The sequence below is a fragment of the Rattus rattus genome, chromosome 8, assembly GCF_011064425.1.
Source record: "Rattus rattus isolate New Zealand chromosome 8, Rrattus_CSIRO_v1, whole genome shotgun sequence".
NCBI lineage: Eukaryota > Metazoa > Chordata > Mammalia > Rodentia > Muridae > Rattus > Rattus rattus.
Window position 1 is genome coordinate 69,475,447 of NC_046161.1, and position 22,640 is coordinate 69,498,086.

Below are 22,640 nucleotides of genomic sequence, written 5' to 3' on the forward strand. Positions count from 1 at the left end.
TTGACTGAAAGACATGTTTTTTAGACAAAGAACATGAACCTTTTGGGGTGCTAAATTTGCTGGTTTTTACAGGCAGTAAGTTAGTGATTTAATTTGTATGTGTGTGTGTGTGTGTGTGTGTGTGTGTGTGTGTGTGTGTGTGTGTGTGTGTAGACACACACATGAACATCAGGTAATAACTTGTGAGACTAGATTCTTTCCACCGTATGGGTTCTAGAGATTGAATTTAGGTCATCAGGCTGGGTGCCATGTGCTACCCACTAAGCACAAAAGTGAAAAGAACGTGTTATGTGTGATCCAGAGCTACTGAGTTGAGCCTTCATGTGGAACTGTATCGTTTCTTCCTTCAGAATACAATGACAGATTCCACAATACTTTTGGAAGATGTACAGAAAATGAAAGACAAAGGTGAAATAGCACAAGCATATATTGGTTTGAAAGAAACGAACAGGTAAGTTGATCCTTTCATACCTTGGTTTAACTATGTTAACCTGAGTCTTCAAGCCAATCTCTTGTGCAGGAACTCACTGGACTGATCCATTGCTTTAGTGGACATCAGCCAGTCCTCAAGAAGACCCTAAGTTTTCTAGTATAAACTAACAAAATATCATTAATAATACCAGGTACTTATGATGATTGGTGTCAGGGGAAATGTTCCCACATTGTGGGAAGATACGTTTATTACAAGGGCCTTGGCCTTCAGCTGCCTAGAGAAGAAAATCCATTGCTCAGTTTGGACTGAGTACATCCTTTCACAATAGGAGTTCAAGATGGCCATTTAAATATTTGTAGAGGCGACTACAGGGCTCAATAATTGAAACGTAGCATGAAGAGAAATAAAAATGTATGTGCTTGGAATCCTATCAGTGGTAGCCCTATAGCTCTAGACGGGTGCCACAACTTCGAGGATGGGAAAATGGAGACTTGTATCTGCAATTCTTAGCCTTACTGCTATCTTCCTATCTGAACAGAAACTTAGTGCCATTGTACTCTAGACAGAAAAATTACACACTGACCATTTTAAGAGAGCAAGCCAGCAGTGACCATAGAGAAAAACAGTTCATAAATACCCACAAATTAAATATATATGCCTTATGAAACATTAGATAGTTCTTTATTTACACGCAAAGGTACAGAATGCCTATTTAGATATTTGCTTCAATGTAAATTTAATTTATGAATTAATTGTAAACTTTTATATTTAAGAGTATCTCATTATAGAAAGGGTATCCTGTTACCCATCCACTCAGCCATTAGTCACCACAGGTCTGAAATGTGCCTACCCCATTCCAGACACTGTGCCAAATAGTGGGAAGACAAATAAATGCAGTCTCTTCCTCCAGAGGTGATAGGCTTCTGAGAGAAGTGACCGAGACTGTAAGTGTTTTACATAGGAGAATGGATAGTAACAGATTTAGGAGGAGAGCCCTTGCTGTTCTAGTTGAGAACAAACTGTAATGGAGTAAGAGTGAAAGCACAAAACCAGCTAACAGGTTTTGCCATAGTCCAGTAACGGATGATAATGACTTGAGCTTGGTGGTGACAGTTGGGATCAAAAGAAGTGGGGCATTTGGAAAGGTGTGTATGAAGATGAGGTCAATAAACCTTGTGGTCTGTTGGTTACATGAGTGGGCCATAGGGAAGCGTGGCACGTCTGCTCTGGGGACACAGTTGGATGAGCATGAGACCAGGGTAAATGGTGAGTGGATTTACACATTCTGACTTTTGGGAGACAAGAAGACACCCAGGGAGAGAAAGCCCACTAGGCAGTTGAAGTATAGATAATAGATCTATAAAGTCATGACACTATAGTAATTCAAATAAAACCTCAAAAATACATAACTCTTTAGGAAGGGATGGTAGATTGAAAATAGAATTTCCCCAAGTTCATCTTATATAAACATAGCAAAAACCGTTAATCAAGATTAAGAACCTGGACTCTGAAATCACATGGCGCTGGACTCCAATCCTTTTTTTTTTTTTTTTTTTTTTTTTTTCGGAGCTGGGGACTGAACCCAGGGCCTTGCGTTTGCTAGGCAAGCACTCTACCACCGAGCTAAATCCCTAACCCTCCAATCCTTTCTTACCAGCTATTACATCGACCTGGGTGATGGGGGAGAACAGATGAGGTAGTGAAATGATGAAGAACAGCATCTGACATTTAGCAAATTCTTGAAATGTATTGTTTACATTTTAGGCAGGGAAAGTGGTAGCGACTTTATGTTGTCTATAACTATACTAGTTTAGTCAGAGGCAACAGCTCCGTCTCTAATACAAAGGCAGTTTCTCCAGATCTTAAATTTATTTTATCCAAAAGCTTTAAAGCATGTTAAGAGCTGGAAACTTCAGATATGTTCTTAAGTTATTTGTACAGTAATTTTATAAACATTAAAATTCATATAAAATTATGCTGAAATAAATTCTGTCCAGAAAACTGAAAATTATATTTTGAAATAGATTATGAAAATTGCCACATGAAGATATGGCATCTGGAGTTTTCACATCATACATGTGTTATGGTTAGCTCAATGTAATGCTTAAGATGTAAGATCATTTGGCTAGCCACATACAGCATTAGAAATGGAATGCCTGTCTCACTTTTCCAGTAATTTCTCTTCAGGAGATACTCCAGACCTTTCATTTGTCGATGCAACTGCTTCCCTCCCCCCATTCTTTAATTAATGAAAGCAATTTGTGGTAATGTTGTAAAGTTGTTTGTAATTACTAAAAATGGATCTCGTCACTTAGTAAACAACTGAAGTATCATGTGCTTTTCTTGACCACCATCATCTTCTCATTTCCATCCTGTGTCCTTTTGTGTTTTGCATTGTGTTTCTTTACATGGAAGATCATCTGCTATGGATTACCAGGAGTTGAATGAGGATGGAGAACTCTGGCTGGTTTATGAAGGGTTAAAACAAGCCAACAGGTTATATACGTCACCTCAAAATAGAATGTTACTAACTTGCTTTTCTCACTAACATGGACTCACAACTTTGACTACTATGCGTCTTAGGCATTTATTGTCCTCCTTAGACAGTCTGAATAAAACTTAGAATCTGCAGCCAAATAGTTTCTTTAATTTTTTCTCTACTGACAGAAACTATCAAGGCTAACATTGATTATAAGTGAATACAGTTGCTTCCTATAATCCAGGGTGCTGTCAGCAGTGAATACCTGAGCAGTGTGACTCTCTAGGGCTTAAGGAAGACAGTCCTCCAGCTGGAGCCCAAGTCATTGGAGCATGGGCACTGGTACTTGTTACCTGGACAATAGTTTATTTGTAATAAATGTCCATCTTGGGAATACCTTCCTATAATAGGTGTGGCCACTTTCTCATTATTGTGAGGCTGCCTGTGAGCAGTGGCAAGTGCCAGATTCAGCACTCTCTGTGGTTACTGTGAGATCCAAGGCAAAGAGGTCAGGATGACCACCTGAGCTCATCAGTTCACTTCCAGGAAAGACAACAAAATAGAAAGAGCGGTGTCTCTTTAACATATTTATCAGTCTAGTAACGTCTGCATCTTAAAATTCCATAAAAATATTCACTTTAGTGATTACAATTTCAAATTTTTACCCTGTTGAATCAGCTTCTGCTTATTCTGCTTTGTGCTAACCGTAGCCATTGGCATTAACTACAGCGCTGCTGGTTGACTGTCTTGAAACTTCATAAATGATAGCTAAGATAGTGTAGTCCACTATTGCTAGTTTGCTCACAATGGTGTCAATAAGTTCACTCAGCAGTTAATAGCAAACAACATTGGGACTTATGTCTTTTTCTTTATGTTAGTTTATCCCTGACTATAACTTTATATCTTGTTAGGATTCCATATGTAATTTCATGGGGAGAGAGATGATAGCTCTGTACAGACACACACACACACACACACACACACACACACACACACACAATTACAGAACTACTAAACTGGATTTGGATAAATCTATGGGTTTCCAAGTAATATACTAGCCTTTCTGTCCTTAGAGAAGTGGACAATAGTGAACATTTTTCTGGTTTTTACCTTTGCCTGAAATCAGTGACTGTGTCTTTAAAGATCTGTTTTATTAGATTGAGAGTATGTAATCTTGCACTTCAGAATGCAGCTACTTGTTTGTTTGTTCATTTATTGGCAATGATACTATCTTTGCCAATTAAAAGAGAACTTCATTCAATTCAAAAAGACACAAATGTGAACAAATTAGTTTCCATTTCTGGATCTGAGTTTCATGACATTATTAGAGTCAGGAGGTACACAGACGGAATACAATATCTGCTTTTCCTATTCTTGCAAAGGAGCTCATAGCTTCGAACCCATTAGTGTGAACTCATCTACTCTACAAACATGTGTGGTCTTTCTACAGGCTCTTAGAATCCCAGCTACAGTCGCAGAAGAGGAGCCATGAGAATGAGGCTGAGGCCCTCCGTGGGGAGATCCAGAGCCTAAAGGAAGAAAACAACCGGCAACAGCAGCTGCTGGCCCAGAACCTGCAGCTGCCCCCTGAGGCCCGCATTGAGGCCAGCCTACAGCATGAGATCACCCGGCTGACCAATGAAAACCTGGTAAGGAGAGAGGCAGTGCCCAGGTCTGCTGTGTGTTCTTTTAGGACATGTGGCACTTTTTCTTTTTGGGAAAGATACTCTACTATCCCTGATAGAGACAGAAAGGAAAATATCAGTGTGTTGGTAGAAATGAATCAAAATAATAAGACTGTACCCAGGCTGCCTCTGGCAGCAGTTTCTTGAGCAGTTGAGCCCCTCAGACTTCAGGTCTGGTCCGGCCTGGAGTGTCTGGAAGGAAGTAACCTGACTGCCTGCTAGGCTTCGAATGGCAGGGAGGGAGGCCCAGCACAGACTGATTTCCTTTGACCTCAGGCATCCAGGGAGGAGCCATCTAGCCTGTTAGCCTACAAGCCAGGAAAGATTCTTGGTTAAACCAAGCAGGAGCTACGTGTTGTCACTGGATAGAGCTTCTAAAACGGAGCAGGAGGACTAGAATTGAACTTAGCGCATTCTGTTCTTTTAAGTAGAGCCTTACAGTAATGAGGAAGGTGATTTTGTTGTTCCCCTTACCACATTCTGAATGCTGACACAGACTCCAAGGTTTTCTTTCTTCTTATTCCTTTCATTTTTTAACCAAAATAAAATATTTTCTACAATATTTCTTCCTCTATCACATTATAACTTCGATAACATATTTGCAATTTTTAAATCTATGTAAATTTTACAGATCTACTTACGGCATAAAAAATCAGTAAAGGATTATAATTAGACATTTTTGCATAAAATCTGTTCTTTGGTGACAGATGAGAAAGGAATACCTTTTAAGATCTAGAATTAAAAGTGTTTGAATTTCTCTGAAGGCCTAATTACATTAGTGATGATTGAGAACACAGATAGTTTTCTGCTGCCGTATGTTCACACAGATTTTACCTAGATTCGAAAAAGTGTTTTCTTTCCAGTCTACTGCATGTGTGAAGCTTCCTGGTAGGAATGTGGGGAAGAGCAAGGGTGGTGCATGTGCTCTTTCAGATGATGGCACCGTGCTATTGGATGGGGTGCTTTCCGAGTCAGTGAATGGTCTTTAAGTTACGTTACTTTCTTGCTGATATAACTAACAGTGCTTATGATGATTAAGAGTTGATAAATATGTGGAATAATATTGACTGATGAGTGTTCAGATTCTTTGCTTCTGAATGCTTGCCTTAAAATGCTAGGCAGTGTGTGGAATGGATTTGTTTCTCGATGGCAGGTTCTCAGTTTGTTCACTAAGTTAATCAAGTGTTGCCCTTATAACCTGTCTGTACTATTACTGTTTTGTATCTAATGAAATACACTCACTCAGAAATGAACAAGCCTTACACTCTAAATAGAAGACTCTAATTAGTTTGTTTTAGGCTATCCTTTGCAGATCATCTGTTTGTGCCATTCATTATACTGACTGCTGATTCAAAGAATATTATCAAAGTCAAATGTATGGAAGTATATGCCTTCTCAGGGTACTTAGAACTTCTCAGATTTAATTATGCATTTTTTTAGGATGCACTTGAGCAGAATATTAAGGTAACCATACATCTGGGCTTGGTGCTTCAGAACTTTTGCCTCACATGCACACATGCACATGTGCATACATACTGAACACACACCAACACGCATAGGAATGGTTTTCTTATTCCTCTAGTGCACTGGCCTCACAGGTCCTCCCCATGCTGCCTCTCAACCAGCTCCACCAGTTCCAAACAGGCCGGGGGTGCTAGCAGCCCTCCTGCCTTTCTGTGTTGCTGCCTTCCTTGCCCTTGCTGCTCTGACGGTAGCTGAGCAGTGCAGCAGCTTGGGGGATTCACACGTGAGGGAGGAGTAAAGGGCTGGAACTGAAATGTCAGCCTTCTCTGGTCACTGTGGATCCCTGCTCTATGACAACATCCTGGCCATCACCTGTTTCATGGTCATGTCACTCATCTATACATGGTGATGCCAGGTGACAAATTGGAACCTGGGAGTAGACATAGTTTCATTACACATGTTTTAAAGTGTTTTTAAGTTAATTTTGCGGAGAGGTAGCATTTGCTCAAAGACACAAGAAACGAATATCCATTGTACCTGTTTTTTCAGTATTTTGAGGAATTATATGCAGATGACCCTAAGAAGTATCAATCCTATCGGATTTCACTTTACAAAAGGATGATTGTATGTAAAACACAGTGCTTTTCCGTTGTCTTCTGCTTCTTCTAGCCTTCTCTAACTGAAGAGCACACTGCTGTCTGTCACTGCCCAGGAGGTCTCTTCAAAACTATTCACAAAATCTCCTTCCCTGAGCCCACAGCTGTCTTTAGCCAGTGTGTCTTCTCTTTTGGTGTCCTGTGTCCACTGTGTTTGGTTTGTCTTTAACTCAAAGCTTACAGTGTGATGGAAGTAAATTATTTCAAAAGATAGAATAAAATCTAGGAAGCATAACCAAGCACCGGAAATGTAAGCAGCTGTTTCCTGGGACTCACTAGTGGGGGTCTGACCCACGCCTGAGCAAGCTAGAGAGTGAATCCGAGTTTTTGAATGCTCTTCTTCTCTACAACCTAGTGGCAACCACCAGCCAGCCCCACTGACTCATGTCCATCCCTTCTAAGCTTTCTTAGTCTGGTCATGCCCACTTCCCTCTTCCTTACTGAGTGTCTAACTGCCTGTCGTTTGAGAGAATTCTTTACTGACTAAAGCCAGTAGTCACAGATGTCTTACCTTCCATTTAAAAATTGAGTGACTTTTTGCATTAGTCACTCAAAGTCTGTCTTTTTAAATATATATTGTGCAAGATTTGTGGGTATCTTATATTACCCGGCATTTGAGTCTCAAGTTAGCAGTAACCCCAGAGACGAGCTTTCGCTACCAAACGCAGGCTGGCCTTGATTCTCTCAGACATCCAGATACTTGGGCTATAGTCATGTACCATCATGCTATGTAGCAGAAAGTTCTTTATCTTTTTTTTTTTTTCTTACATTTTTGTTGTTTGATTTGGTTTTGTTTGGCTTGTTTTTTTTAAGGCAGGTAGTGGCCTTGAACTCACAGAGATCCACCCACTACTGCCTTCTGAGTGCTTTAATTAAAGGTGTATGCCAGAACACCTGGCTCAACTTACTTTTAATTTCCCCAGCTTCTTCGTGTTTCTCTCCCCACCCCCCTACCCCCCTCCCACCCCCGGAGCTGGGGACCGAACCTAGGGCCTTGCGCTTGCTAGGCAAGTGCTCTACCACTGAGCTAAATCCCCAGCCCCCTTCTTCATGTTTCTTAATGGCTAAGTTTAGAACTAGTAAAGCATAGGTGCTTTACTCACGGAGGGTCAGTCTTCTCCTAAGTGCAGCCTTCCTCAAGCCTTCCACAGAACTTGGTACACAATCATCAAAACTTATCTTTGCTCAGTCTCCCTTCACAGGCGACAGTGCCTCTGGGTTGTTTCCCACAGGAGTCTGCTGGGAGACTTCCATCACGCTGTAAAGGAGCTCACCACAGTGTGTCTTAGCCTTGCCCTCACGTAGCTGCACCTCCGTTGTCTGCCAGTTTGAGCCAGGTGGTGGCTCGGCCTGTGAGCTCTTGTGCAGCTTTTATGTGAAACTAACAGTGTCATTGCTGTGATTGCGTCTGTGTACCCTTTGTGCCTGTGCTGAGGCTGTTCTGATCTTTGTGACATAATTCTCACCTTCATCCTAGGATCTGATGGAACAACTTGAAAAGCAGGATAAAACCGTCCGGAAACTGAAGAAACAACTAAAAGTCTTTGCCAAAAAAATCGGTGAACTAGAAGGTACTTAAACATTTTTTTACAGCATTTGTCAAATTTTATTTCCATTGCAAGTAACCTGGTGGAGATTTACAGGTCAGTTTTTAGAGAAAATAACCAAAATTACTTTTGACCATCTTAACCTCTGCCGAATGGAAATTTCTTCTTCTGTGTATGGGGATACTTTTCATAGTAACATAGCAGTAAGTTACAAAGGGAGAAATTCATTCAGCAAACACCTAACATATGTCAGAGTCTGCCCCAGTCCGTACAACATATGCTTAAGAGCAAGGATTCTAGAGCCAGCTTCTTGATTCAAGCCCTGTCTCCCTGTCCTCCCTAGCCTCAGAATGTTTGCATGTTGCTGAACCTCCCTTTGCCTCACTTTTCCCTCATTCTCACTGGGAATGGTAATGGTATCTCTCAAACGTGGTCTGTAAGAACTCCATGAGGTAATGTGTGTGATCCATCTAGAATAGCAAAATAAATGCTACATACAATCTAATTGTTACTACTAAAGAGACAAAAAGGAATGTGGTAGAGTATCCTCAAAGAACTCATGATCTAATAAAAAGAAAAGAGAAATTAATCGGGAAATATGAATTATAATTATAAAGAAACATGATTTTTAAAAATTAATCATTTCTATATAAAAAGTTAAGCTCCTTGAGAAAATCCAATGGAAGCATACTAATCTCGTCTCCTGGGTTATGTATTCACTCAGTAAGCTTTATTGAATGTGTCCTAGGTACCAGGCACAGTTGACATCTAGCTGTGAGTGAGACTGCTAAGTTCATTCCAACAACTCTATCATTGCTCAAGGCATTTTAGAAACAGAATTTCACTGTTAAATAAAGTTCCCGTTCAATCTTCGCAAGCATGTACCATTTTAACCACAAATGATGTACTCATCCTGGCCATCTCTCATTCTCTAGTTGTCATCTTTATGATTCTCATGTGGCACAAAGGATAGAAAGACCCCACCACTCCATCACACTGAGTTGTAACTGTTCTGATGCAGCCCCGGCTAAGCCCTGCTCATTCTTTGGGACTAAAGGCACATGTCACATCCTCAGAAGCATCCTGATCACACCACCAACCTCATACCCTGCCTTCTGTGTTTGGTTCATACTTTCTATGATTTTCCACTCTTATATTTTAGCAGTGTTTCTGACTGAATTACTGAATTCTATGCTTCACTAAGAGTTTTCTGAGCATGGAAATCACCTCTTAATTCTCATTTACAATAATGAGCATAGTTGGGGCTGGAGAGATGGCTCAATGGTTAAGAGCACTGACTGCTCTTCCAGAGGTCCTGAGTTCAATTCCCAGCAACCACATGGTGGCTCACAACCATCTGTAATGGGATCTGACACCCTCTTCTGGTGTGCATGAAGACAGCTACAGTGTACACATAAAATAAATAAACCTTTAAAAAAAAATAATGAGCATAGTTTCTGACCTGTGAGAATCCTTCTATACGTATTCTTGACAGAATAAGTAAGTTTTAAAAAGCATATAGTACCATGGATGTTAATATCAAAGAGGGTTTTATTCTCTTTAATATGCAAATATTGAAATGTTTGTTTAGATATCAGAACAGTTACTTCATAGCCATGTATTTTGTATAGACCCTTAACATTACATGATTCATCTATTACATTAAAACTTGTGAAACTCCAGGAGCCGGGGAGATACCTCAGCATGTAAGGCACTTGCTCTGAAATTATGAGGAGTGGATCCTGAAATCCTGTGTAAGAAGTTGTCAGGCCTGACAGCTGCCTGCAATGCTAGGTTTAAAGAACCAGAGATGGTGATTCCCCACAACAAGCTAGCTAGCTAGACAAGCTAGACAGCAAGCTCTGTTCAAGGGAGACCCTACCTCTCAACACATGTGGTACAGATAGATGAGGAAAGATACCCAACATAACCTTGAGCCTCCACATACACACATGTGACCCACATGCATGCATACATGAACATACACCTATACCACACATACAAATACAAGAAGAAAAAAATCTTCAAACTCCACATTTACATATATGAGCTATAATGTTTATGACAATACTTAAAAATCCAGGTTCTCTTTTACAGAAAACTTTCTACATTGAACTGGACACCATGGTAAGACAGAAGAGTATTTGTAAAAACCCTGCTATAAGGGTATTAACCTGTGAGGTTGTTAAATTTGTGGCTCTTTGTCAACATTAATGAATGTGAATAAATATAAAAGCCATTTTTATCTCACATTTGAAATCAGTTTTCTTAAAATGAATGCTTTACCAGTGAGCTACTCTCAACCTTTGAAATGTAATTGAAGAGAGAAGTTCACATATTTCAAGATGCTCTTTTGGGCTATTATCAATTAGAAATCAAACTTTTCAGCTAAACTGTCCTGATAGCCAAACAAAAAAATAATATTTGTGCCAGCAGCTCATGAATTAAATAAGAAAAAGTCATATTTGTTCTTAAGAAAATTTATATTTTGAGTTAAATTATTTGCATCTAGATGATAAAATGAACTAGGCCCATGTGCCTAGGGCACCTGCCCAGGCCTTGTCTGCATCCTTCCAAAGTATGAATAAATGAGACAAGCTCTCTGACACTCCTCTCTTTTCTCCAGATCTGTGCTCTACAGAAAAATGCCAGTCTCTGTGCAACAAAGCACTGTCTAAGAAAAGTTTATTAATGCATATTTATGTTTTTTATGTGTTAAAACATTTAAACCCTTTTGCCTTGAATTGAAATAGCAAGATTCTTGCCTCTCCTGTGGACTATATTTAATTAAGGACACTTTTTAAAAGAAAAAAATGCCAACATGTATAATTTTTAGTAGAAATTATACAGCTAAGTAGAGAGTCTTTCAAAGTCTGGTCTTCACGGTGCTCTATTTTAATCCAGGAGTGGGTGTTATGTCTTGATTTTCATTAAAAAAAAAAAAAGTCAGACCTGAAAGTATCCTAGAAGTCAGTAACTTTTTTGATACAAGAAAAACAAAAACCCAGAAACTATTATTTACCCAACACCCTGCCTGACTGTAGATTCAGAACCTCGGCCTTCAATATCTTGCCTATTATATAGTAGGTCTAGAACCTCAGCCTTCAATACCCTGCCTATTACATAGTAGGTCTAGAACCTCAGCCTTCAATACCCTGCCTATTACATAGTAGGTCTAGAACCTCAGCCTTCAATACCCTGCCTATTACATAGTAGGTCTAGAACCTCAGCCTTCAATACCCTGCCTATTACATAGTAGGTCTAGAACCTCAGCCTTCAATACCCTGCCTATTACATAGTAGGTCTAGAACCTCAGCCTTCAATACCCTGCCTGCTATATAGTAGATATAGAACATTGACCTTCTGATTTCTCTGCTCTAGATCAGACTTTCCAGAGTTTTCCTACTTGTAAGAAATTGTCTGAAAACTGGCTAAACATGAGATTAAGATCTTGGTGGTGTTTTGGAGAGAAAAGGCAAATTGTCAGAAATTCTGAATTGCTTTTCTTTTCTAGGACAAAAAAGTTAAGGAGTATTTTCCTTTTGAGTTTGCAAGAATCTAGAAAAGGAAAACAGACTGCTGCCCATTCTAGAAGGATGCCCCTATTAGAGTACTGGGCTAAGTGACTCAGTCTGTGCTACTCAGGCCAGGGGATTTATACACATTGTAAATGGAGACCTCCCAGAAAGTTACTTCTCAGAGGGATACAGGTTCAAGAAGCTGTCTTCAGGTTCAACATCTGGGGAAGACCTCTTTTCTACTTCCTAGATGGTATCTTGCTACATAGCCCTCCAAAGGAGACTTCACCTGCCCTCACATGGCTGAAGTAATCACAAGAAAGGTGTTAGCCTTATGAGGCCTTATAAACCTGATTTCAGGCATTTTCACATCAATTAATGCTAATAAACACTATTTTAACAGCTATCTTGATATGGTTTGAACTCAAGATAATGATAAATTTTAAGTAAATGCCCTTTTGCTAGATTACTAGATATTAGATTCTTAAATATCTAGCAATAGATATTGTTAGATATTTAATAGATATTGCTAGATATAACTAGATATCTAATTACTAGATATTAGATTCTTAAAACTAGCAATACTTCTGCTATCCCTTCTAGGATGTTTCCTTTCTGTTTGGGAGGCTTGTTTGATTGCATGATTTTGTGACAGGGTGTCATGTAGCTGAGGGTCCCCTCATACTGGTTATACATTTGAGGATGACCCTGTACACTTGATCTGTCTGACTGTTTCCTAAATGCTGGGATTACAGGCATGCTCTGCTAGTCCTACCTTGTTTTTGCATTCTACAAGCAAAAGTCTAAATATGTTTAACTACTTTTTGATTGAAAAAGATTTGTTAGCAAATATGTTAAACTGTATATTTGGGGGCTTTTCTGTGGTGCTGTGGATAGTTACAAAGTAAATCTGATACAAAACAAAAGCCCTTGCCAGTTTTTAGGTAGCTTTTTGATGTTACTACCCGTGTATCAGGCTCTGTGGTTGTCAGAGCAAAGTTACCTTTTAATGTTGCTATTTACCCAGTTTGAACAAAAAACAACATCATCATCATCATCATCATCATCATCATCATCATCAATTTTAACACTCCAGATTTTATTCCCCTCCCAGTCTGCCCTCCCGACTGTTCCACATCCCACACCTCCTCCCCTTCCTCCCACCTACCCACCCCACTCCCTCCAGTCTCTTGAGGGTTAGGTGCATCTTCTCTGACTGATCCCAGACCCGAGAGTCCTCTGCTGTATGTGTGTTGGGGGCCTCATCTCAGCTGGTGTATGCTGCCTGGTTGGTGATCCAGTGTCTGAGAGATCTCAGGGGTCCAGGGTAATTGAGACTGCTGGTCCTCCTACAGGGTCACCCTCCTCCTCAGCTTCCTCCAGCTTTTCTCTAATTCAACCACAGGAGTCAGCAGCCTCTGTTCATTGTTTGGGTGCACATATCTGCATCTGACTCTTTCAGCTGCTTGTTGTGTCTTTCGGAGGACAGTCATGATAGGTCCCTTTTTGTGAGTGCTCCATAGACTCAGTAATAGGGTCAGGTCTTGGGACCTCCCCTTGAGCTCAGTCCCACTTTCAGTCTGTCACTGGATTCCTCAGGCTCTTCTCCATTTCCATCCCTGAATTTCTTTCAGACAGGAAGAATTATGGGTCAGAGCTTTGACTGTGGGATGGCAACCCCAACCCTCACTTGATGACCTGTCTTTCTGCTGGAAAGTTTCCTCTCCTCACTGTAGGGCATTTCATCTAGGATCCCCCACCCCTTTGAGTCTCTCACCTCCTAGGTCTCTGGTACATTCTGGGGGGTCCTCCCAACCTCCTGCCTCCTGAGGTCCCCTGTTTCCATTCTTTCTGCTATCCCTCAGGGCTTCAGTCCTTTTCCCCAATCCAATACCAGATTATGTTCCCCCCACACCCATCCCCTTTCCATCCCCCATCTCTCCCTCCCTCCCACCTTGTGGTTGCTCTCTTCTCCCTCCCAAATGGAACTGAGGTGTCCTCACTTAGGTCCTTCAGTTTGTTGACCTTTTAGAGTTCTGTGAACTGAACTGTTCACAGAACAGTTTCTATACTTGTTTGTTTGTTTGTTTTTGGGTTTTGTTGATTTTTTTCTAATATCTACTTACTAGTGAGAACATACCATGCATATCCTTTTGAGTCTGAGTTACCTCACTCAGGGTGATATTTTCTAGTTCTATCCATTTGCCTGCAAAACCCAGGATATTCTCATTCTTAATAGTGGAGTTGTATTCCATTGTGTAATGAATTGCATTTTCTGTATCCATTCTTCTGTCATGAGACATCTGGGTTGTTTCCAGCTTCTGACTATCACAAATAAGAGTGCTATGAACATAGTGGAACACATGCCCTTGAGGCATGGTGGGGCATCTTTTGGGTATATTCCCAAGAGTGGTATTTCTGGGTCTTTAGATAGGTCTACTTCCAATTTTCTGAGGAACCTCCAAATGGATTTCCAGAGTGGTTGTACCAGCTTGCAATCCCACCAGCAATGGAGGAGTGTTCCTCTTTCTCCACATCCTCGCCAACATGTGTTGTCACCTGAGGTTTTGATCTTAGCCATTCTGGCTGGTGTAAGGTGGAATCTCAAGGTCATTTTGATATGCATTTCTCTGATCACTAAGGACTTTGGACATTTCTTTAGGTGCTTCTCAGCCATTCGAGATTCCTCTGTTGTGAGTTCAAGGTTTAGTTCTGTGCCCCATATTTTTTGTTCGGTTGTTTTGATTTTTTGGTGGTCAGCTTCTTGAGTTCTTTATATATTTTAGATATTAGCCCTTTATCAGATGTGGGGTTAGTGAAGATGTTTTTCCCAGTCTGTAGGATGCCGATTTGTTTTATTGACTATGTCCTTTGCATTACAGAAGCTGTCCAATGTCGTGAGGTCCCATTTATCAATACTCCATAAGGAAACAGAAGTCATTAAAAACCTCCCAACCAAAAATGCCCAGGGCCAGATGAACTTAGTTCAGAATTCTACCAGACCTTCAAAGAAGACCTGATACCAATATTTCTCAAACTGTTCCATAAAGTAGAAATAGAAGAAACACTATCTAATTCATTCTAAGAAGCCACAATTACTCAGACACCTAAACCACACAAGGACCCTACCAAAAAGAGAACTTCAGACCAGTCTCACGAATATCGATGCAAAAATACTCAATAAAATTATTGCAAACAGAATCCAAGAACACATCAAAAACATCATTCACTACAATCAAGTAGGCTTCATCCCAGGGATACAAGGGTGGTTCAATATATGAAAATCCATTAACATAACCCACCATATAAACAAACTCAAAGGAAAAAATCATATGATCATCTCCTTAGATGCAGAAAAAGCATTTGACAAAATACAACCCCCCTTCATATTAAAAGTATTGGAGAGATCAGGAATTCAAGGCCCAGACCTAAACACAATAAAGCAATTCACTGCAAACCAACAGCCAATATCAAATTAATTGGAGAGATACTTGAAGGAATCCCAGTAAAATCAGGGACAAGGATGCCCACTCTCCCCATATCTATTCAATACAGTACTCGAAGTGCTAGCTAGAACAATAAGAAACAAAAAGAGATCAAGGGGATACAAATTGGCAAAGAAGAATAAAACATCTTAAGCGGGGTGGGCAGAGATGAGGAGCTTCAGTTCTTACAGAGTCCACTTACTTTATGAGAGCATGGAGCCCTCTCAGCTTTTCTACCTGACAGACTTTTCTCCCCTTTTTTGTTTCTCCTGAAGTGGGGCAGATGGAGAACATATCCCCAGGACAGATCATCGATGAGCCTATCCGGCCGGTCAACATTCCCCGGAAAGAAAAGGATTTCCAAGGGATGCTGGAGTACAAGCGGGAGGACGAACAGAAGCTTGTTAAGAACCTGATTCTAGGCAAGTGCTCTCCTCCTGGGTGGGGCTCCCTTCAGCCAGGCACTGCTGGGAAGGCTGTCTCTGAAGTCTGATTTAATATGCTTTTTATATTACGTTCTTGACTGACAAGATGGTGCTTGTGTTAAGCCTGGTGATCTGAGTTCAGTTCCAGGGGTCCCTAGTATGAAAGGAGAAAACAAAGTCCTGCGGTTGTCCTTTGGCTTCTACAAACACACTGTGTCACAGGCTTCCACACTGCATACACAAAACTAATGAATATTCACAAAAGTAAGTTCTAACACTTCTTTTGAGACAGTGATCCTGTCATGTTGTCCAGGCTTGTCATACGTCCTGGAAGCTACCATCCAGCTTCAGCTTTCTCAGCATTGAAGGCTGTAGACAGGAGCCACCAGTGGGCCCAGCTGTGAAGTCTATGAGTCATCGTTTTTCACTGCATTATAGTGCTGTGGTAGAGTCCTTACTGAGTGTCTGTTATCCGTGTGGGACAACATGTGTCTAGGATCCATCTGTAAGGTTCCTTTGAAACCAAGTTGATCAGCTCTGGTTTCATGTTAAGATCACTCAGAAAATTTCGTTTTGATTTGGTTTTGAGACAAAATGTCATGCATAGCCCATGCCAGCTTAGAACATGATGTGTAACCAAACCACATGCTCTCTACCTCCCACATGCTAAGGCCTATGTTACTTCCACTAAGACCACTGTGTGTTTTGAGGGGGTCAGGGAGCAAACCAAGGGCCTCATGAATAGTAGACAGATCTGGGCCACATCTTCAGCCCACTCAGGAAGCTCTTTAAAAATTGCTGATAAACCCCTACCTACCCCAAATGAAATAAGTTGAAGTTTTCAGGGAAAAGAGCTTGGGCCAGGTCTAATGCTATTCTGGAAATGTCTTGAGGATTCCCAGTTATAACCACAGTTGAATGCCACGGTTGTAAGCCATTTAGGTTTTCTTAATTTCTCTTTTCATTCCCTAGAAATATTTATGGCTAATTGTTTAAGGAAACACTTCAATAATATGAAAGAGAAAATAATCAAGGAAAAAACTCTAGCAGAGTATGGAAAGGATGGGATAATTGAAAAGGAAGCAGAAGAGGCGTTTCAGGGGGTCCCAAGGCCTTGACTGTGAGCCTCTGAGAAGAATGTTCAGGGAGTAAAGTCAGGAGCCCGTTCATGAGCCCCTAAGTAGTAGTGAGCTAAAGCCTTCAGCCTTCGCCTTTCTCTCCTCCCAGCTACCAGGGTGACAGCAACAGGACTGATAATTACACCTAATTTAACCTTCCTCAGCTTCATGGCTCTCAGCTCAGTACTATAAATAGCTTCAGAGTGCTTCGGTTTCAACATGATCATCACCTAGCAAAAAGGTTTTAGGGGCTGGTGGGTTAAAGGGTAAAAAGGATGGGGAGTAAAGAAGGGTGTAGTTTATATAAAGTTGTCTAGAAACACTCCTTGATGGGATGTACTGTGCAGAGTGGCCAAAGAGAATAGAAACAAGCTGTGCTTATGTCTAAAGAAAGAACATTAGAGGCAGAAAGGTGTAAGGACTGGGCCCTGGGGGAGCCATAGCGTGTTCAGCAGTCAACAAGGAGAGTTGTTTGGGGCAGAGTGAGCTGAGCCTGAGGAAGAGTAGGCGAGATGGTCTGGAGCACAGTTCAGTTTTGGAATCTTATGAGTGAGTGAAGAAGCTCTTTGGAGAATTCTCAGAACAAAATTGGCATAATCTAATGTGCATTTTCTTAAGCAAGAAGCTATAATTATTATTATTATCTGGGACTAGAAGGTGGATCTAAGAAACCAGTTAGGAAGCTATCTAGCAGCCTAAGAAGTGATAATGTTCTAAACTGGGGAGTAGAAGTAGAAGCAGCTAGATTCTGGTGGTATTCTGCAGGAAGCAGTAGCAGGATGATAAGCAGGGTGCATGGTATGAGAAAAGTAAGGAATTTTAAAGTGATGAGGTTTATGACCTGAGAAACTGAAGGTGGAGGGTCCATTAGTAGAACAGATGCCCTGGGGAATGGAGAACTTGACTTGGGAGAAGCTTGACTTGACATGCCTGAGCAGAGACATCAGGAAGACAGTTCACAAACAAGACTGGACTTCAAGGGAAAAGTCAGGGCAGGATACATAAGTCTTATGTAGATATGCACCGATAGTCAATAATTTCCCTAATGAGCTGTTAAAATACTAACTTGCTCTGAATGATTGAGCTCTTACACAACTGTGCTTTCATCTCTCACAAAACATGCCTTACAAAGACTTTCAGGGTTACATAATTTTGTTTTTCCTTTTTTCTTTATTCAGAACTAAAGCCACGTGGTGTGGCTGTCAATCTGATTCCAGGGTTACCGGCATATATCTTGTTTATGTGTGTGCGACATGCCGACTACCTGAACGATGATCAGAAAGTAAGGTCATTGCTGACATCAACAATTAACAGCATCAAAAAAGTCCTGAAGGTCAGTTCTGCATTCTGGAGTCCTCACGGTTGTTAGCAACAGTCTGTTCTTTTTCTACTGTTCTTGTCCTACTGTTTCTTCCTTAGACTTGGTACAGTTGCTATTGTAAACCCTTTCACCCTTTCAGTGTTACTTACGAGCTCCTATTGTAGGAAACAGTCTCTATACCTTCTGTGTTAGCTGCTTTCCCGGCACTGTGACCAAATACCTGGCAGAAGCTCTTGAAGGAGGAGGATAATTTTGAGGGCTCAGAGCCTCAAAAGGTATGAGCCCATTACAGAGGAGAGTAGGCAAAGACTAACTCAGAAATGGGGCTGGACTACAGTGCTTAAGTTCTGTTCCCTTTCCTCCAGCTAAGCCTTCTCTCCTAAGGATTCCACAACCTCTCACTGCTGGAGACCTGTCATAAACATAACACGGTCATTATGCCTTCTTTCAGAACAGGTTCAGATTAGACAGTAATCAAAATGAATTTGATATTATTGCATTTAATTATATAGCAAAGTAATTCTTCACAGACAGAAATAATCTGCTTTAGGTTTTATTGGGACCAAACTTAAAATGTTCAGCCAAAGATAGGCTTCGTGGTGCATATCTTGAAGACCTCTATGAGTTGCTAGCCTGGCTTACAGAGCAAATTCCAGGCCAGCCAGGTCTACACAGTGAGATCCTGGCTCAACAGATAGATAGATAGATAGATAGATAGATAGATAGATAGATAGATAGATGGATGGATGGATGGATGGATGGATGGATGGATGGATGGATGGATGGATGGATGGATGGATGGATGTTTTAAGTGTTTTGTGGAAACCAATTCTATACGTATATGTGGTCCATATATGTAGAATATGATGATGATTTGAGATAAATGTCAAGTTCAATAATGTGTAACTAATTCCTATAAAAAGATGACTAATACAGCATTAAATTTTTTCTTTCAATTTTTGTTCCCTTTATTCCCCAATTCATCCCATCTTGTTACCTAAAGCCCCTGCTTCCATGTGAAAATGTAGAAATGCTTATCAGACATAAGCATAATATATATACAGAAGCTTGGGAAGGATGGAGGAGAAGCCTCTTAACTCAGTAGCCCCTTACCTTACATAATCCTCCTGGTGACTCTAGAAGCACACTGGTTCTCAGCCTGTGGTTCTGACCCTATGAGAGTTGCATATCAGATATCCTGACAATTAGGTATTAAATGGTAACTCATAGAAGTAACAAAATTACAGTTATAAAGTAGCAACAAAAATAATTTATTGTTGGGACTCACCGCAATGAGGAATTGTATTAAAGAGCTGCAGCACTGGGAAGTTTGAGAACCACTGCACTAGAGGTTTTTAAAAAAAGATTTGTTTGTTTTAAGTACATGAGTACACAACTGCTGTCTTCAGACACACCAGAAGAGGGCATCAGATCCCATTACAGATGGTTGTGAGCCACCATGTGGTTGCTGGGAATTGAACTCAGGACCTCTGGAAGAGTAGTCAGTGCTCTTAACCGCTGAGCCATCTCTCCAGCCCCACATCTAACTTTTAGCTCAGTGTTTCTGTGAGAAATTAAGATGCGCCCCAGGCACCTTGTCTTCTGATTATTCAACAGGATAATAAGAGCATCTAGGATGAAGATTTAGTAACTCTCTAGCTTCTAAATGGGCTTTTACATTTTTATTATAAAATCTCCTCTGTCAGGGCTCAGGGAACCCTGCAGAAGAGGGTTCAGAAAGAATATAAGAACCAGTAAAGATGGAGAAGACCCAGAAAGCAAGGCCTCGAAATCAGCATGACCAACACTCACACGAACGCACAGAGAGTGTGTACCTGGCCTGCCGCTCTGCATCGGGTGCTTAGTGTCTATGTTATGGCTTCCAGTTTAGTGTTTTTATGGGAATCCTGAGCGTTTGACCAAATAAGCCTTTGTTTCTGGTGCCTGCTCTTGGGCTCTTTTTTCTTTCTGTTACTTTGTTTTGTCCAATTTCAATGTGTTAGCTTCTTGTTGTTCTTGTTGTTGTTGTAATCTCATTGTATGTTATTATAATCTCTTAGAAGCCTTGTTTTCTCATGAGACACAGAAAGGAATGTGATCTGGATGAGAGGTAAGGGAGGGAGGAACTAGGAAGAAATAGGGGAAGAAACATAATCAGAATATATTATGTGAGGAAGAAGAAACTATTTTCAAAAGAGGAAAAAAGAGAAAATGTTGTAAAATATGCAGAACATAAACTTTGATGTCTTACTCCTTCCACCTGTTAATCTACACTGACTCTGCTGTGCGGCCGTCACCACAGTCTGTCTGTGAGCTGCCTCGTCCTCCCTCCTGTCACTGCACCATTGCGCACTAGCGCCCCTCTTCTGCTCCAAGTCTGTGACCTCAAAAAGTGCTGTTCTCTGTCATTCTGTTCCACGGTGATTACCAAGGTGTGGGGTTTCCGAAGACTCCTCTTTTAAAGTTCATGAGTGTTTTCTAAGTGTATCTCTTAATTTTGGACATATCGATACTAGACAAACTGTGTGTTTACTTTATCTTAAGTTGACTTTTACAGATTTTAAATGTTTCCTTTTCCTCAACCTAACTGCAGGATATATTTATCTACTTGACTAATCATCACAGAATCTTAATTAATGATTTTAAAAGAATGCTTACCACAACATAATACCCTTTGCATTCTGCTTTAAATTAGTGTGAATTGCCTCACACCCACATTTTGAATTGAGGTGTTTGTCCTGCACCCCTAGTTTAATCCTAACAGTGATGTAACTGTTCTAAGGCAAATTGAGAACCCATACAGCTTTAGCTCACAGATTGTTTTATCTAACAAATAGAAAACTGAAAATAATTGAGCTTGTCTAATTTTCTCTGTGACCCAAATATAATTTTGAACAAATATAGTTTATTTATTATAAAAATATTACTTTGAGAAACTTGATCTAGTTAACTGGTAGAGAGGTGCTATTCAGTTCTAAACACTTTGAAGTCTTCAGAAAGTGTATTTAGAAGTAACAAGAGTGTTTTACTGTGATGGGCAGAGAGGCCCATCATGTTTGTATGAAAAGCAACAGTGTTAATACAGTTGTTTATGAAGTCTTCTCTGTGATCATCTTTATCTGCTTTTATCCGGTTGGGTTCTATGTTTGGGTTGGTTTCTGTTGATGCTAAGGACGCTGGTGATGTGAGGTATAACTATAAGCTTTCTGTTAGGCTGTTCTGAGGCTCTCTGCTGCAACTTGTCTAGACATCACCAAAGATGGTCAGTGATTCTGTCCTGTAGAACAGACTAATGTTGCCTTCCAATCCATAAAGATGTTCTCTGCCAGCTCAGCCAGAGCCACCACCCAAAACCAGACATAATCCACATCTATGGAAGACTTAAAGTTCTTAGTCAAACCTGTATGCAAGCCATTGGGTGATTGTCTACATGTGGGAATATCATTAAGTTTTATTTAATTCTGGCAATATCCCTAAAGCTAGGGTTTTGTTTTGTTTTTTTTTTTTCAAAATAGAAACCCAAACTCAGTTCTCCTCTCTAGGTTAAATAATTCTAAATTGGACTTAATATCGTCTAGGATTCCTTTCTTAATGTCATTTCAGAAAAATATTGTCCAAAATTTATGGATTTTAATGTGTTTTATGTGTACTGAAATATGTAAATTTTATTATAAAAATCCTACAAGAAATTAACCATTCCTCATAGCATATTCTCTTCTGAGTATACTTGTACTATATAAAGTGACAACCAGGATCAAAGACAGGTGTTCTATAAATCTTGGCTGTTCTCTGATGTACCAGAAAAGAAATAATATTGTTTTTAACCAGGTATAGAGACACTCTTGAGATGTAGAAGGAGGAGGATGAGGAATTGAAGGTTAACATCAGCTATACAGTGAGTCTGAGGCCATTCTAAGCTACATTAGGCTAGAGCTAGAGATAGATAGGTATGTAGATAGATAGATAGATGGGCGGGTTGATGGATGGATGGATGGATGGATAGATGGATGGATGGATGGCTAGATGGATGGATGGATGATAGATGGATGGATGGATAGATGGATGGACGGATGGATAGATGGATGGATGGAAATAGTACACATGAATATTAAATATCTGTGTGTATATGTATGTATATAGAGGATAGACAGATATTCAATATTTTTCTTCATATGTATATATGTATACATTTATGTATAGAAGTATATATGTGTATGCATGTGTGCATATATGTGCATGCACTTAAGCACAATTTTATGTAGAGGCCAGAAAATAATCTCAAATGTTGTTTCCCAGGATTACTACTTGTCATGAGTTTTGAAACAGACTTTCTCACCAGGACCTGGGAATCACTGATTAGGCTAGGCCGACTGGTCAGTGAACCTCAGGAATTCTTCCATATCTGCCTCCCCAGTCCAGGGATTATTATAAGCCACTGCACCCTGTCCTTTACATGTGTGCTGGGGACCAGTCTCAGATCCTCATGCTTATGCAGTGTATACTATGTGA

General features: G+C 40.3%; 1 protein-coding gene across 1 annotated transcript in view; it reads left to right on the forward strand.

The window, feature by feature from the left end:
• Myo5a (myosin VA) overlaps positions 1–22,640 on the forward strand; it is a 162,196-nt gene that overhangs the window by 124,590 nt on the left and 14,966 nt on the right. The window contains exons 30-35 of the mRNA XM_032911256.1: positions 351–451; positions 2,849–2,929; positions 4,363–4,561; positions 8,195–8,288; positions 15,543–15,689; positions 17,989–18,143. Coding sequence (XP_032767147.1) covers positions 351–451; positions 2,849–2,929; positions 4,363–4,561; positions 8,195–8,288; positions 15,543–15,689; positions 17,989–18,143 — 777 coding nt within the window. The remainder of the gene's footprint in view (positions 1–350; positions 452–2,848; positions 2,930–4,362; positions 4,562–8,194; positions 8,289–15,542; positions 15,690–17,988; positions 18,144–22,640) is intronic.